This window comes from Talpa europaea, assembly GCF_964194135.1.
Source record: "Talpa europaea genome assembly, chromosome: 8".
NCBI classification, from domain to species: domain Eukaryota; kingdom Metazoa; phylum Chordata; class Mammalia; order Eulipotyphla; family Talpidae; genus Talpa; species Talpa europaea.
In genome coordinates this window covers 99993202-100009548 of record NC_140075.1, presented here as the reverse complement: position 1 = coordinate 100009548, position 16347 = coordinate 99993202, and the positions used below count along the sequence as shown (strand labels likewise).

At 36.4% G+C, this 16347-nt stretch overlaps 1 protein-coding gene across 6 annotated transcripts in view; it reads right to left on the bottom strand.

Moving 5' to 3' along the window:
• Positions 1 to 16347, bottom strand: part of RPS6KA5 (ribosomal protein S6 kinase A5) — a gene marked incomplete at both ends in the record, with an annotated part of 135749 nt that overhangs the window by 74908 nt on the left and 44494 nt on the right. For all 6 annotated transcript variants that reach the window (XM_084240583.1, XM_084240578.1, XM_084240581.1 and 3 more), the window contains one exon: positions 15167 to 15238. In XM_084240583.1, coding sequence (XP_084096709.1) covers positions 15167 to 15238 — 72 coding nt within the window. The remainder of the gene's footprint in view (positions 1 to 15166; positions 15239 to 16347) is intronic.

Below are 16347 nucleotides of genomic sequence, written 5' to 3'. Positions count from 1 at the left end.
CAACGCTAAGTGTCAGAAATGGGGCCAAACAAGAAATATACTCTGGGAACTCTAATTTAAATTTTTCCTGTCCTGGGGGGCCTCCCTGGTGGTGCAAGGGGTTAAGCACCGCACTATGAAGAAATTGCAGCCTCTGCAGCACTAGTTCGATCCCCACCCGCCAGGAAGCAACCCACATGGCGAAGCAGACCTCTCCTGTCTTGCCCTTGGCTTCCCTCAGCAGTGTATTTCAGTCAGTCTGCCTGTTCTGTTCCCCACTCTGTCTCTGGTGAGTCCTCTCACCCCATGCATCTCTGGCCTATACTCCAGCTCTTGTAGGTATATATAAATAAATCTTTAAAAAATAATAAATAAATTTGTCCTGTCCTTGAAAATTGGTATCCGTGCTAACAAGCCAGCCAAATGGATATGGTTACTAATGCACAGGTGTTTTGTATCAGTGCCCCTAAGCCACCCTCACAAAAAGGATCTCAGAGAGCAGCTTCTGTTTCCACAGCAGAGCAGACACACTCAGAGTTCAGTGGTAAAAATGATGACCATAATTTGAATTTTTCAAGTTCATACTGAATTTGTGAGTAAAAGCTGAACAAAATGAGTGGACCCTGATTAATTAAACCTGAAAATCAAAAAGAAACATTACTGTCCCTCCCAATAATCCATTAAGACAGATCAACAGAAAGTTGGGCCCCATTAGTAGGTAAGTTCGATTCAGAAATTTTAGTAAATTAAGGTTTAATAGTATGTCACTTTAAAAGGAACTATATAAAATAATGCTTTCTCAAGAATATTTCCATAATCTTTTGTCAAAGACGCTATTCTTGTGATATTATTGAATGCCCATGATCTAGGAGTCATATAACTAGGGCACCGAAGTCTCTACACAACTGTGTTTTCAAACTAGGCTGTGACCAGTTATGGATAATGATATCTATTTAGTGGGTCCAAGCAGCATTTTTAAAAACTGAAATAGTACTAAACATACTAAGTATATTTATGAAATTTCTATTTCCTATTTGTATGTATGTGCGCCTTTGTAGGTCTGTATTCAGTCACACAAATGTGAGCACATGGAAGGGAGACAGGCAGGCAGAATAGAACAATGGTTAGAGCACAGCTGCTGCCAGCCAGCCGGGGTTGGAACCCTAGATAGGCTCCATAGCAACTGGATGACTCTGAGCTAAATAAGTACCTATTTGTGTCTCAATTTCCTCATTAGGGGTAATAACAGTTCCTATCCATATGGTTTGAGGAATAAAAAAGTTAATGTGGCCATCCAGTATAGGGCCTGGTGGATAACACACACTATCTAAGTGTAGTAGGACAGTGTGTGCATGTCCACATATAATAAACACAGACATTGAGTTTCAATATAAAAATGAACCTACTTCTTCCTACAGTGACAATAAAAAAACCCCTGAAAGTCACTATTTTAGATGACTTTACATGCCTTTTCTTGAAGAAAAATTATGTAGTCCAAAGAATTTCCCATTTATCATATGTCTAGTAACTTCACAGTTAAATTAAGACTCAATTACAATGATTCTCATCCTAGGTGATTATAATATCTTTCATTTTATCTCATTTTTATTTCCTTTTTTAGGCTTTTTTCCTCCTACCCTTGAATACACCCTTAAATCTCTTTTTGAAAATTTGTAAATTTCAAGACATTTAAATTAAAATGCATGTGGTTTTACATATTTATCAAATAGAAGCAATGATTTCTAAATTCCTTTATATAACAGATATCGCTACTGCACACTAAATCCAAATATCAAAAAATACCTTATATCATTAAGTAGTTGAATGTAATTTGAAAATAAAAGAGAATTTGAGTTATTTAGTATAAGTATTGTTTAAGTTATCATTGTCACCAGGATTTATAAAATCATTAAAACAAAATTCCTAAGATTAATAAAGACAGAATAATTATACACACATTTTTCTTCTAACACTTAGAGAAAGCTATGAACCCCAAATATGCTTAATAAATAGATGCTAAAAGTAAACAAAAAGACATAGTAAACGCATATGCAATCACAGACAATAATTTTTATGGAAGAGACCGACATAGGCCATTTGTTTTATGCATGAACATTAACATTAATCTTAGATGATATATAGAGATATATATTTTAAATAGGACATGAAGAAAACACAACGAAAGCTCCAGCTTCTAGATTTAATCCAGTATTAGTTTTAAAATTAACCAGGGCCATTTGATGCATTTCTTAACTACTTGAATGGTCAAAAAACAGCTGTACAGCTAAATCAGAACACAAATCAGTACACTGTCTCATGAGTGGTGATGGCTCCTAAAAAAAGACTTAATAGTTAAGAAGATTGAAAATAAAAACAGCTACAGGATTAAGTATGAATTCCATTGATACAGACTGCATGGCTTAAATAATGACTAACTGTATGATAATCTAATAGATAAGCACTTTTTAGGTTTCGCTGATAATACCATATGCAGTAAATCAGCGCATATTGGCATGTAAGCAGGCATGCATGTATGTGGTGTGGCCTACTCCTTACGCTCTCCAGGGGTATGATCCAGGTAATTAATAGGCCATTTCTTACCCCTGGTCTTAAATGACTTAAAAACCCAAGATTTTGGCCCAGCAGGAAAGAAGAGAAAGCTGCCAAGGGAACCATGTCCTCCTGCAAGGACTAGACTTAGATATTACCACCAAGGAGGTGATCACTTGAGGATCTTACTAAAAAGAAAACAAGGAAATAAGGATGACTGAGCACAATCACAAATCATTCTGTTCAAAACTTAGCAAACAAGTTGTTTTCATACCTAAATAATTCTGTCTTGAGGGCCAGTGTTAACCTGTAGTAGAGGTGAAAGGTACCCTGCCAGATCCTATCTTCACAAGCTGCGCACATCCCAGCTGGCCCCTTCACTGAGGAAAGGCCTAAGGCAAACAGAGAGGCGACCGCCTCTCCTAGAGATTACATTCCATCATTCCTCACCCCATGGCTACCCAAGCAGCCCCCAGCTGAATGCACATACAAAGGTCAGCCTCCTCACTGGCTACAAGCTTCCCATAGGTTCAAGCTAAATCAAGAGGCCAGCTTAGACTGTGCATGCTGAGACTCTCCCCTTGGGGGAGAGTCTTAAATTTTGTTTTAATGATTTTGTTTTAATGATTTTATAAATCCTGGTGACAATGATAACTTAAACAATACTTATACTAAATAACTCAAATTCTCTTTTTTATTTTCAAATTACATTCAACTACTTAATGATACAAGGCATTTTTTGATATTTGGATTTAGTGTGCAGTAGCGATATCTGTTGTATAAAGGAATTTAGAAATCATTGCTTCTATTTGATAAATATGTAAAACCACATGCATTTCAATTTAAATGTCTTGAAATTTAAGGAAGCATGGCCCTCCTGCTTCCTTCACAGTGTTTCCCCTGAGAGTATTCCTACAATTAATCTTGTACAGTTAAACCCCTGTCCTGGCTTCTAGTAAATAAGACCCTAGATAGCACTGGTGACAAATCAAATTGTATTGATTAGAGGGAGACAATGTCAACCAAAATCTTCACATGATAGAATAATCTCTGGATTATAACTTTTAAAAAATTCACACTTAACCTTTAAGGTTTATAAAAACACTATAGGTTTACACTGAAGCATAAGATATCAGGTTATACACAGATGCAAAATTATAAATTTTTTTTGAATGACAATTTTGACAATTTAATGAACACAAGCTTTTAAGAGTACTATTTTAATAGGGACACTTTCCAAACACCTAAAAGAATAAAATGACAAGTGATGACTAAGTCATCATATTTTTAAAAACAGTCTTACATGATTCAACCAAACTTTTCTTCCCTCTATCATATCAAAGAAAAGTAGCTGTGTATTTAAGCTGCTAAGAGCAAGTTCCAGCACCCTCTAGTGGCAAATTACCCAGGAGAAATAGAAATAAGGCTTATTCAGTAAATGAAATGTGTTTATGAAAAATCTTCTGTAAAAATATTTAAAAAAATATGTCTATCCAGACAGGGATGATCTTGAGAACCAGTTAGTAAAGAACCGTCAGTCTATATTTCGAGTATATAGCACTCCAGGCTGGCATGAGCAAGCCAAAGATAGTCTCTCTGATGGGTGAATATTCCCACAGAACAACTTGTAAGATCTGTTGCTGATGAGATGACCAGAAACAAAAACAATTGCACAAGAAAAGGGAAAAGCAACCTTTATCCGTGGGTACCCAGGACTGACACAGAGACAAATGACCATTGTTTGGTAGCCATTACTGCAGGGAGGGCACTGTGGGTTTCTTTACTTGCCAGCACTCATGCCAAGGTTTCATAAACTCAAAAACAATTCTACATTAAGTGGATTAGGTGCATATTATTCAATTTGAAAGTTTGTATGTAATAGATCTTTTTTGTTAATACTACTCTCTATGCCCAGCGCCCAAAACATTACCTGCTTCTTGATAGATTCACGTGAATGAAAGAATCCCAAGAACAATGGGATTGAATCAAAAGGTTATAAATATAGAAATGACATGATCAAATTTGCATATAAGGAAGATCACTCCGGCTATACTGTGGAGAATGGATTAGGAAGAACTCCCCTGGAACCTGGAAGATCTTTGATAGGTTGTATTTCCCAATTACTAGACATATTTTAGGTTTCTCAAATATTTGTTAAGAAATGATATTCACTGATGTGCCAGGCTAATCTGAGAGCTTGGTAGAGTGTTAAAGCAGCTCTTTTAGCAGTTGGGCTTCTTTTCCTTTCAGCTTCCGTCAAGCAATCTAAATGTTGATTACTCATTTTATGTGTATCTTAGTACAATACTGTTAATCTAAAATATACAAAGTGTTTATAACTAAAGTAAATAGTTAGAAAAAAACAAAGACTAAGAATCTTACAATCTTTTCAATTGTCATGTCGCTGTTCAGCATTATAATTTACAAGTTAACTTCTTAGACATGCTAATAAAATTTCAATTACCAACATGTCATTAATGAGATGTTATATTTTTTTTTAGAAATATAACTTTAGTTGAAATTACTCCCAGAGAGCCTAGCAGTAACCAATAAAATAACAAATAATCTGTCCTTATGAATAAATCCTAAATAACTGTTTTTCTAATTTAGGGTGTAGCTTTACAATGGAGTTCCCCATTCAATATATAATCTCGACTGTTGGTAATCTAGCAAGCACAACTCATATCCATTACCTCACTAATTTTACACGAACATCATGAGAGAGATATTGTTAACTTACTCCTATAGGAGCTTAGTCCCACAGGGCTCATGGGATTTACCCAGGAGAACACAAGCAGGCAATTCTAATGTTGCGACTGAAGCCTGGGTCTTCTAAGTCATCCTTGATACCCAAGTATTTCACAAGTGTAAAAGCACCCTTGGGAGTGCTTTAGTCACCTTTAGTCAAAGGGTTTAGTCACCTAAACCCTTTACAATTACAGAGGAAAATTTTTCTTTTTCTCACAGTGACAAAAATCTCCCAAGTACATGATCATGTATGACAAAGAAAATTCAAAGTGAACAGTAAAAGTAAAGCCTTTTAGCTGAGACCTTCATGCTTCACTCCATTAAGCACAGGAATTATCAATGATGAATCCAATGGGTATGTTTAAAGACTTTCTTCTCCCCTACTTGGAGAGATGTCTCAAAGAAAGCAAAATGGTCAAAGGTAGGCAGCAGAAAGGGTAAGAACAGAAATCAAAACAGAATCGTTGTTCCCACAAACAACACAAAATTTCATCACAAAACCAAATTAACTCTAAAAGATGAACCAAAGGTATTGGTTCCTAAATTTAGGAGTATCAATCTCAAGAATAATGCTAGTAACAAGAGCACAAATGACATAATTGTCAGACTGTTATTATACTTATGGTTATGGCCAGTGGAGACAGAGCAGGGCAACAGCATTGGAAAAATAAAGAGATGTTCCTAAGAGCCTACAATCTAGAAGAAAAAGCAGCAGACATGAAGGGAAAGTCAGAGAACTACTCAGTGCAGTTCTCTACAAAGTGCTTTCAGTGCCACGACTCAAAGAAGAAAGCAATTCGGGCAGGCTCTGGACAGGTGGCCAAGAGCAGGCACACAAAGATGGGGAAGACGATAAGGGAGGCTATCAGAGGGTGGAAAAGTACAGAGTGGTAGGAGAGTAAAAGAAAGTCAACAAAACTGGGAAGCAGGCAGAATATCAGGGTAATTGGGGAAAAAGACAGGAGAGACAGAGCTGAGCCTGAAAGTAAGGCAAGAACTTGAACTTAACCAATCTACTAGGAAAAAACGGTATTACAAGTTCTGAAATAGGGAAATGGCTCAGTAGTGTTGTTCTGAAATAAGACTACATATTACTTGTAATAGAACAGGGTAGAAATGAGAAACCCCACCAACTGGGAGAACATTTTTGCACCCAACACTAATGATAAAGGACTGATCACAAAAATCTGCAAAGAGCTGATGAGACTCAGCAACAACAAAGAAAATAATCCAGTCAAAAAATGGGCAGAAGAGCTAAAAAGAAACTTCTCTGAAGAGGAAATGCAAATGGCCAACAGACATATGAAAAAATGTTCAACATCACTTGTAATCAGGGAAATGCAAATCAAAACTACCATGAGATACCATCTCACACCAGTGAGAATGGCACATATTAAAAAAACTAGCAACAACAAATGTTGGCGAGGGTGTGGAGAAAAAGGAACTCTTCTGCACTGTTGGTGGGAGTGCAAACTGGTCCAACCACTATGGAGAGCTGTGTGGAGATTTCTGGACCTACTAAACATAGAGCTTCCATATGATCCAGCAATTCCACTCCTAGGTATTTACCCAAAGGTCACAGAAACATCAATTCCAAAGAGCACCTGCACCCCTATGTTTATAGCAGCACTGTTTACAATAGCTAAGCTTTGGAAACAACCCAAATGCCCAAAAATAGATGACTGGATCAAGAAGATGTGGTACATATATACCATGGAATATTACTCAGCATTCAAAAAAGATAAACACATGCAATTTGCAGCAACATGGATGGCGCTGGAAGGGATCATGCTCAGCGAAATAAGCCAAAAAGAAAAAGAAAAATACCGGATGGTCTCACTCATAGCAGGAATCTAGAAAACTTAAATAAGGGACCAGGAAAATGAATATAAGAAAGTGAAAATCAAAATCAACAAAAAACTATGAACCAGAGACACTTTTTGGGGGGTGGGGGGCGGGAGGGGAAGGATTGGGGTCAGAATGGGGCGTTTGCAATTGTATGGGGGAATATAAAAATAAAATTTAATATTTAAAAAAAAAATGAATTACATCCTGAAAACAAAAAACAAAAAAAAAAAGAAATGCATAAAAGGGAAGAAAAATTTGGAGAAAGGCAGATGGGTTAAGAAAACCTGGACCAGGGCCTCCCTGGTGGTGCAAGGGGATAAGACGCAATCTATGAAGCTGTCAGCAGCCACTGCAGCATGAGTTCGATCTCCAGCCAGGGAGCTACCTACATGGTGCAGCAGACCTCTCCTGACTCACTGGCTATTCCCCTCAGCAGGGTACTTCGGTCAATCTGCCTGTTCTGTTCCCCACTCTGTCTCTGTTGAATGGTCTCATCCCCCCCAACACACACCTCTGGCCTGTACCCCAGCTCTTGTATGAATAATAAATCTTTAAAAAAAAAAACCCAAAAAAACCTGAACCACCACCCATGTGTGAGTACTATGATTGATGGTGCTAGGAAGAGAAAAGGTAAATCCAAGGATCATTTTCAAGGAAAAATGAAAGGAATTGTGAGAAACAAGAAACTGAAAGGTCAAATAGAGAAGGATAAAAAATTACTTTAAGTTTCTAGTTTAGGAAAAGGATCAACATATTACTTGGGGTAGCTGAAAATAAACCAGTATTCGAGTAAAAGAGTTTTTTCATGAATATTACATGTATTTGAGATTTAGAAGTCAATCTTTCATATTCAAATATTCCACAAGGTCTTGAAGATGCTGGATGAATAGCATTTTTTCTAGTTCAAAATATAGGAAAATTAATTCATCAGAAGTTTTCAGTTTCACTTCCAAAAAAGACCTGACATGAAAGATAAAGACATCTGATGAGGCGTTTCTATTATTCTAAGTAGTGCTGGGAAAAAACTCTTAAAAAGGTAATGAGACTGAAAGATTAGTGGTGAAATTTTTGAATAAAAACTGAGATTTTATTATCTTCGTAATAAAAGTTTCCACCTACACCATTTAGTCATCAAAACTGTGATTTAAAATACAGAAATACCTCTGATGACATTTCCTAGTTATTCCATCTTCTTATAAGAGCAACAGACCGTCAGCTGACAACTAGGAAAAGCAGTGCCCATGGCTAACAAGAGACCCATCACAGGCCCAGGAAGCAGCATGAAGTGCAAAAGCAGAACATGACTGGTGAGCTCCCCTTAGCAGAGTCATCTTAAAGACTTGTGATCAAACCTCTCCAAAAGTAAGATAAATAATGAGACAAAGTATTAAATGTATTGAAAGAAAATACATGCAAGGTTTGATTTTATAAATCTGACGTTAAAAACTTTCACATTTGTGAGATGGGCCTATAGTATTTCTTCCTCATACTCTGTGAGATTTTGGGATCAAGGTAACTCATACAATGAGTTGATCAAAATAATCATTTTTTTGTGCTCTGAGTTTATAGAGGATTAGAATTATTTATGCCTTGAAATTTGAATTCATTCTTAAAACCCTACTAAGTGTTTTTCTAGTAGGAAAATTTGTATTTACTGACCGTTTTCTTTATTGGTTCTAGCACTATTCAGGTTTCCCTATTCTTTTTTCAATTAATTCAGCAACTTACATTTCAAGGTTCATGTGCAGTTGCCTCAGAACACTAATTTCTATATATTTTTAACTTATATTTCAGTTTTCTTTTTTTTAACCCCACCAATTTGTATCAACTATTGCTTTAATAGTTAACATTAATCAGATTTTCTTTATTCACCCATACTTTTTGTACCTCAGAAATTCACCTAAGATAACATTCCTTCTAAAACCATATCCATCAGGAATTTTAGTGAGGATCTCTTCGTGGAAAACACATTCAGCTTTTGAATGTCTGCAAATATCTATTTTTGCCCTCACTTCTAGAAAAAAATTTTGCTGGTATACAATTCTAAATTGATAGTTATTTGCCTTGGATGTTTGGTAGATATTTTTCTACTCCCCTTGTAGCTTTCATGGTTGCTGCTGAAGAGTCACTTGTTAATCTATTGTTCCTTTATAAATAAGCCTTTTCATTCTGGCTGCTTTTATGTTATTTGTCTGTCTCTGGTGTTCATCAGTTTCTCTACGGTGTATTTATATAATAATTTCTTCATACTTGTCTGCTTGGGATTTGTTTCTTAAATCTGCAAACTGATATGTTCAATCAATTCTAGTAAACTCTCAGCTATATCTTTGGATAGTGTCTTTCCAAACTCTATTAGCACTTTATGGGACTCTGATTAGACAGTTTATATCTTCTGTATCTGTCTTCCATATCTTAATTTCTCTTTTATATAAGCCATCACTTTTTTTCTCCATTCTGTATTTGGCAATTTTTCTCAAATCTGTCTCCCTATTTGCTAATTCTCTCTTTAGCTACATCCCATCAGTTGGTAAACCATCTGAGTTTATAATCTGAATTATTTTTTCACTTCTAAGAATACTATTAGTTCTTTTTCAAATCTGGTCATTTTATAGTATGTTTCTATCTTTAATATTACAATCAGGTCACTTCTAAAGTTTAAAAATATAAAACATATGTATCATATCTCATATAAAATAATTCCAAGTCTACCCAAGTCTAACACTGCTATTTGTTTCTTCTTTTTTACTCATAGTGCCTTGCTTCTTAGATATTTACAATTGTTCATAGTAAGATCTTCTCTGTAAAACTTTCTTCGGTACTTCTTTAAGACCTAGGTAAAAGTTCATTCAAAGAGGATTTGCATTTGTTCTTGCTAAACACCTAGGAATACCATCAACTCAGTATAACTGTAAACTAAATTCTTATTTTTGGACACAAACAAATGTGTGTGTTAGACTTTAAGTTGCAAACCTGCATGATGCCCACCTTATGCTGTAAATGCTTAGGCAAGACTTTATTTACTATTTTGTTCCCTTCAACCAGAGGCAGTGTTAAGGCAGAAAAATATCCTCTCCATCTCCCTTTATAAGCTGTATTTTTTTCTCATTTAGTTGTTGACTAAATAGGAGACTTCTTTACTTTGGGGGGTTTTAGATGTTCTCCCCCATTATAAGTGTGAAAATGGCAGATCCAAACAACTAGCTCATAATTCACTGGCAGATTACCCCGAGCATAACCTCTGCCTGCAAGGAACATATTTTTTTGATTCCTGCTTCCATTTTTAAAATTCTAAGTTTTTCCCTTAATTCTGTGAACTGATCTATACAGTTGAAGAGACTATTTTTTGGGAAATATTTTATCCAGAAATTGGGGGTTAGTTATGAGACAAATTTTCCAGGATATCTAAGCTGTTATCTTATCAGAAGAGGCAAAAAGCTGCCTTTCTATTTCTGCTTATGTATTTAGAATATACTAGCAGATATAAAATTTAAAGAGCAGGCATAGAATTAGTTTATGGCTCTTTTTAGATACTTTAAATTCAATGATGAAAATGATATTACATTTTAAAAATGCCTGAGAAGATCTGTATATCCTATTCTATTTTGCTGCGAAGGAGTCATCTATTAGAATGGAATAAAAGGTTTTTGGTTTTGACCATATATGGAATAAAAAGTCATCTTAGTCTGATGTTATACCTCATTTTCTATAATTTGTAGATTTCCATGTATCAATTTGTAAAATGAAATCAGCAATAATTGGGTTAATCAAAACCTGACTTAAAATATATAAATACAAATTTCACTGATTAATTGTGGTAGTGTTTATACTACAATCTCACTTTTGGTAAAAAAAAAATAGAACTGACATTTATAAAACTTTAATTATGAAGAGAATGCAAATTATAATCTCCATAACATCTGTGAACATTACAAATAAAAAATAGCAATCGACTTTCAAATATTCACGAGTCTTTAAAGAACTATAATAAGGTACTCATTTGTTCAATAAATATTTATTGAGACTACTATATGTGTGAGGCGTTACCCTTAAAAAGTTATCAGTTAAGAAAATTTGTTTCTCTAAATCCTATTTCCCTGGTGATTTGTATTACTGAATTAAGAGACGAGCTCTGATTAAAAGAAAAGGGGGTGGACAAGACACACTACAAATTCCTTAGGCAATACAGATATAATTTAAGTTTAAGCACATAATATTTTTTGTGCAAATTTCCTACAATCTCTCACAATTGCTATACCTAATCTATGGCAAATAGGAAGATACGAAGATTATTCTTTCATCAAGGATCATTTAAAACTGGAATAAATTTAGGAGGGAAGTTATATAACATCCCATTAAAAAAAATTAAGAGTACACGAGTTTGTACAAAATAGCTAAAGAGAAAACTGAGGGTTAACTCAAATTTAATCACTTAAGCATTTTGCTCTATATTCCATATATGAGTGAAATCATTCAGTATTTGTGTCTTTCTCCTTCTGACTTATTTCCCTTGAGCAGGAGTAGAAACATTAATGAATCTCATTCTTAAAACTCAACCTTGGCCACCTAACTAACAGTAGGATAACTACAATAAAAATATTAGATAATAACAAGTTTTAGAAAGGATATGGAGATACTGAAAACCTCATACACTGAAAACAGTCTGGTAGTTCTCCAAAAAATTAAACTAAAAATTATCATTTGAACCAGCAATTCACTCGTAAGTGTAGACTCAAGAAAAACTAAAACATAAATTCACCAAAAAATCTTGCACACAAATGTTCACAGCAGCACTACTTACAATAACAAAAGGTGGGTATAACCCAAATGTCCATTAACTGATAAATACAATGTGGTCTATCCATACAACTGAATAGTAACAAGCCATAAAAAAGAATGAAGTACTGGGCCTCCCCGGTGGTGCAGCGGTTGAGCGCTGGGTTGCAAAGCTGCCCGCAGCCTCTGCAGCGCCAGTTCGATCCCCAGCTGCTCCCAGGTCACCGCAGGAGGGTCCCACATGGCGCGCAGACCTCTCCTGCCGCCCGCTGCTCCCCTCAGCAGTGTACTTCGGTCCTTCTGCCTGCTCTGCTCCCCGCTCTGGCTCTGGTGAATTCTCTCACCCTCCCGCGCTTCTGACTGTACCCAGTGCTTGTATGCATGTATGTATAAATCAATCAATCAATAAAATAAATAAATAAATAAATCTTTAATTAAAAAAAAAAAAAGAATGAAGTACTGAAATAAGCTGCAACATGGATAAACCCAGAAAACATATGCTAAGTGAAAAAAATCATATACAAAAGACCATATGCTGTATGATTCCATTTATATTAAATGTCCAGAATAGGCAAATATAGATACAGAAAGTAGGTTAGTGGTTGCTTAGGGCTAAAGTGACTATGAGCTCAGGAAGGAACAGTTGAAGGGTTCAGAGTTTCTTTTTTTTTTTTTGAATTTATTTTTATTTGTGCATACAAGAGCTGGACTGTGGGCCAGAGGTGTGGGGGTGAGAGGATTCACCAGAGACAGAGTGGGGAGCAGAACAGGCAGATGGACTGAAATATACTGCTGAGGGGAGCAGTAGGCAAGACAGGAGAGGTCTGCTGCACCACGTGGGTCAGCTCCCTGGCTGGGGATAGAACACAGGCTATGGCAGTGATAGAGCTTAGACTTAACCCCTAGGTCACCAAGGAGGTCTGGTTCAGAGTTTCTTTTTGAGGAAAGGAAAATATTCTAGAATTGACTGTGGTGATGGTTGCAAAATACTGTGAACTGAATGTGCACTTTCTTTTTCTCCTCATTGAGGTCACACTGCTTTAAAACACTGTACATTATTTAGAGGAACAGATTCACACCCTGCAGATGCCTGTTGCCACTATCCAAGTACCCTAAGTCAAGGTCCCCCCCCCCAAATTCTGCAGCCATATTTCGAAGGTTTTAGTTTAGTTTTGTCAGTTCTTTTGTTTTGGGGTTTCTTCCCTATGTATTCCACATGTGAGTGAAATCATTCAGTATCTGTCTTTCTCCTGACTTATTTCATTTAGCATCATTCCTTCAGTGCCATCCATTTTGTCGCATAGAACTAGGAAACGCTTTGAGTAGATAATACCTTTGAAATAGGAACCCAGTTAGTGACTAAAAAAAAACATTATTTTGATACTGTGAAAGCATGATTTCTTAGAGATAAGGTAGGACAGGGCTCATTTTTTTTTTCTTTAAGTAAAACTTTTTAAATGATCTGGAGATGAGAATGTGCTGTAAAACCTCCAAGTTGACAATACTAAACTCTTCCTAAAAATCAAATGCTTTTTTGATGATAATAAACTATAGGGCGTTAGTCACAGGCAGCTGTAAAGGTTGGCTCTCCATGATATGCTCAACTACTCGGAAATCAGGACGCCCCTATTTGCAAGGCTCTGGGCCTGAAGGCTCATTACCAAATGACCTAAAGACAGACAACAAAGGCGAAGTAACATATAAGTTCATACACAAGTATGCAGGGATTCCGGGAGAAATTCTTTTCTACCACTAGAAGGCCTGGCACCTCGGAAGGGGAAGGGCAGAAATTAGTACGGGTACAGTGTCCCCTGCCCTGCCAGGCTGCTCCTCACAGCACGCCTGCCCAGAGCAGAGAGTTGATCCTTAGTGGAGAAGAAAAATGTTCTCTTCTCTGAGGCTCTCTCCTCGCTAGGGAGACAACAGTTCTATTGAGGATGGAAGAGAGTTAAAATCCTCCTCCCCGCTCCTACCTGAAGGAAGGAAAGGAGAGCAGAAAGCTCACAGCAGCAGAGATACAAAGCCAAATGTTCAGGGGGAGGTGGAAAGGCCAGGGTGTTCCTGATAAGAGCAGCTACAGAGCTGGCTGGTCCAGTGCAAAATGAAAACATGGGAGCCTGGTTCATAAATTATTCATACTGCAGACCAGTGAAAGCAGAAACCTAAACTGCATGTGAGGCTTTTTTCCCCCTTCCTTCATTAATTTTTAGGCAGTATTTCACTTCTCCCCTCAGGTGTAGCCCCAGCAGTTCTCCCAGCACCATAGCACCTGATCCATCACCGCAGTCCCTTGTGTTCTTCCCCCCCTGTTTTGACCCTTTCCCTGTACCTCCCCTGCTGGATGCCTCAGATCTGTGGTCTGCTTGCAAGTTTGGTCTTTTTCCTGACCTTTTGTTTGGTTTCTCTGTATTCCATACATAAGTGAAACCATCTGATAGTTATCTTTTCCCTTCTGACTTATTTTGCTTAAATGTGGGCTTCTCTGCAATTGGACAGGTCATATGCTTGTGGGGCCCTAACTCTTGAACAGCAAGGACAGTGGCAGCAAAAATTCAGAAGGCACAGAAAAGTATAAAGCAGAAAATCAAGGTCATCTAAAACCCCACCACCCAGAGCTAACCACTGCTGTTATTTTGGTACAGAGCTCACAGATCTTTCCATGTACACAATACAGGCAGACAGTCCCTCAGGTCATTTTTTTTTATATTATGGAAATGGTACATTGTACGTTCTCATATGTTTTCCTCTGTAGCCTTATTTTGTTTTTACTTATTACATTGTGTAAAGCTTTCAAAAATATAGACCCAAGTTCCATTTACCCAAACCCAAGTTGTCAGGTTTTTGAAGGGTCTTGAGTTTTCCATTATTAAAAATGATGAGCATTGAATATCAGTAAGATTGAGTGAGGACTAAATGACTCAACTGGTGTCAAGTACTTCAGAGTACTTCAGAGTACTGGGCACAGGCAAGGGCTCTCTGTAAATGTTAGTGGCTTTTTTTAATAGTGTGTCCTGTGCAAAGATTGAATGAATTCATATTCCTAACAGCAGGGGAAGAGAGACAGGTTTTCCCAAGTCCTTATCAATTTTTTCAAATTTTGCCTTTTCTATTTCTTCTAAAAATGGTTTGTTTATGTTTGCTGACAGTATTCCTATTGGGTTCCTTACGCTTTCTAAATTATAACTTATTTCTATGTTGGGAATATAATTCATGGTCATAGGAATAGCAAGTACTCTTTTCCCTTAAAAAAAATTAACTTATGACTTACCTCCAGTTCCTAGGACCTTCAGGAGCTCAAAATTTTCAATTCCCACCTTTTCTGCATGTCCTGTTAAATTGGCTAAAAATGAAAGAGAAAAGAGAAATTAAGGGGATTAGCAACAGGAGGGAACTAATCGGGAGTTCTGGGTTCCAGCAATTATTTTATTTCTTGACTCAGGTAGTTAAACCAGGGTTCACTTTATAATTATTTGTTAAGCTGTACATTTATGCTGTGTGCACTTTTCTGTATACTATACATTATGATAAAATTTTTGAGCATTTAATTATAGTTTATATCAAAAGTTAGCATAAAAATAGTGTTAATAGACTCTCTACTAACCAATATAATCAGAAAATAAATACAAATTCTAATACATAAATATGTAGTGAAATAAAAATGGACACATTTAGATGGATTCATTTATTCAATAAATATTTACCAAGTGTCTACCAGATGCCACCCCAGGCTCTAGGCTGTGTTCCGCTACCATTTCTGTCACTAAGCACTTGCACATGTTTACCTGCCCTTGACCACCATGTGTTTCAGTTCCCTCAGCTCTGAAATCAAAGTATTGGTCTTAACCAGCTCTAAGATCTCTACAGCTCTAAAGTTCTAGGACTATGCTTAAAAATATAAACTGAAAAGTATATTCTGATCTATTAGGATGTCTTATAAATGAGCATATTCCAAAGCATAGTCCACTGAATTCTGGTCCCATCCTATGAGACGTTAATGGGTGTTATGCTTGGGAGAAAGATGCTTTCAAGTTGAATAAATTTTAAAATGATTGATTTAAAGTTTAATGAGTGCTTTTTCTGCTGAACTGTCCAGATCCTGTAGCAAGAAAATAAGCAAATGAATTTTCAAGATTGAGATACTGTATCTGCCAAGTTTGTTGGATCACAAAATTCTTCTTTATGGTAACTCCTATTAATATGTGAGCCAGGATTCTATAGATGTAGTTATGGCAGGTGTTGTTCAAATCCTAGTTTTACTACTTAAAGAACTGAGTGATCTCCAACAAATTTCTCTGTGTCTCAGGTCCCTCAAGTATAAAACGGGGACAACAAAAATACCTACCCTCAAAGTTTATTGATGTCTTCAATTTACTTTGAAATGAATTTTAAAAATAAGGTATATTCATGGATGAATCTAAAGATGTGATAAAGCAAATATAACAAAATATT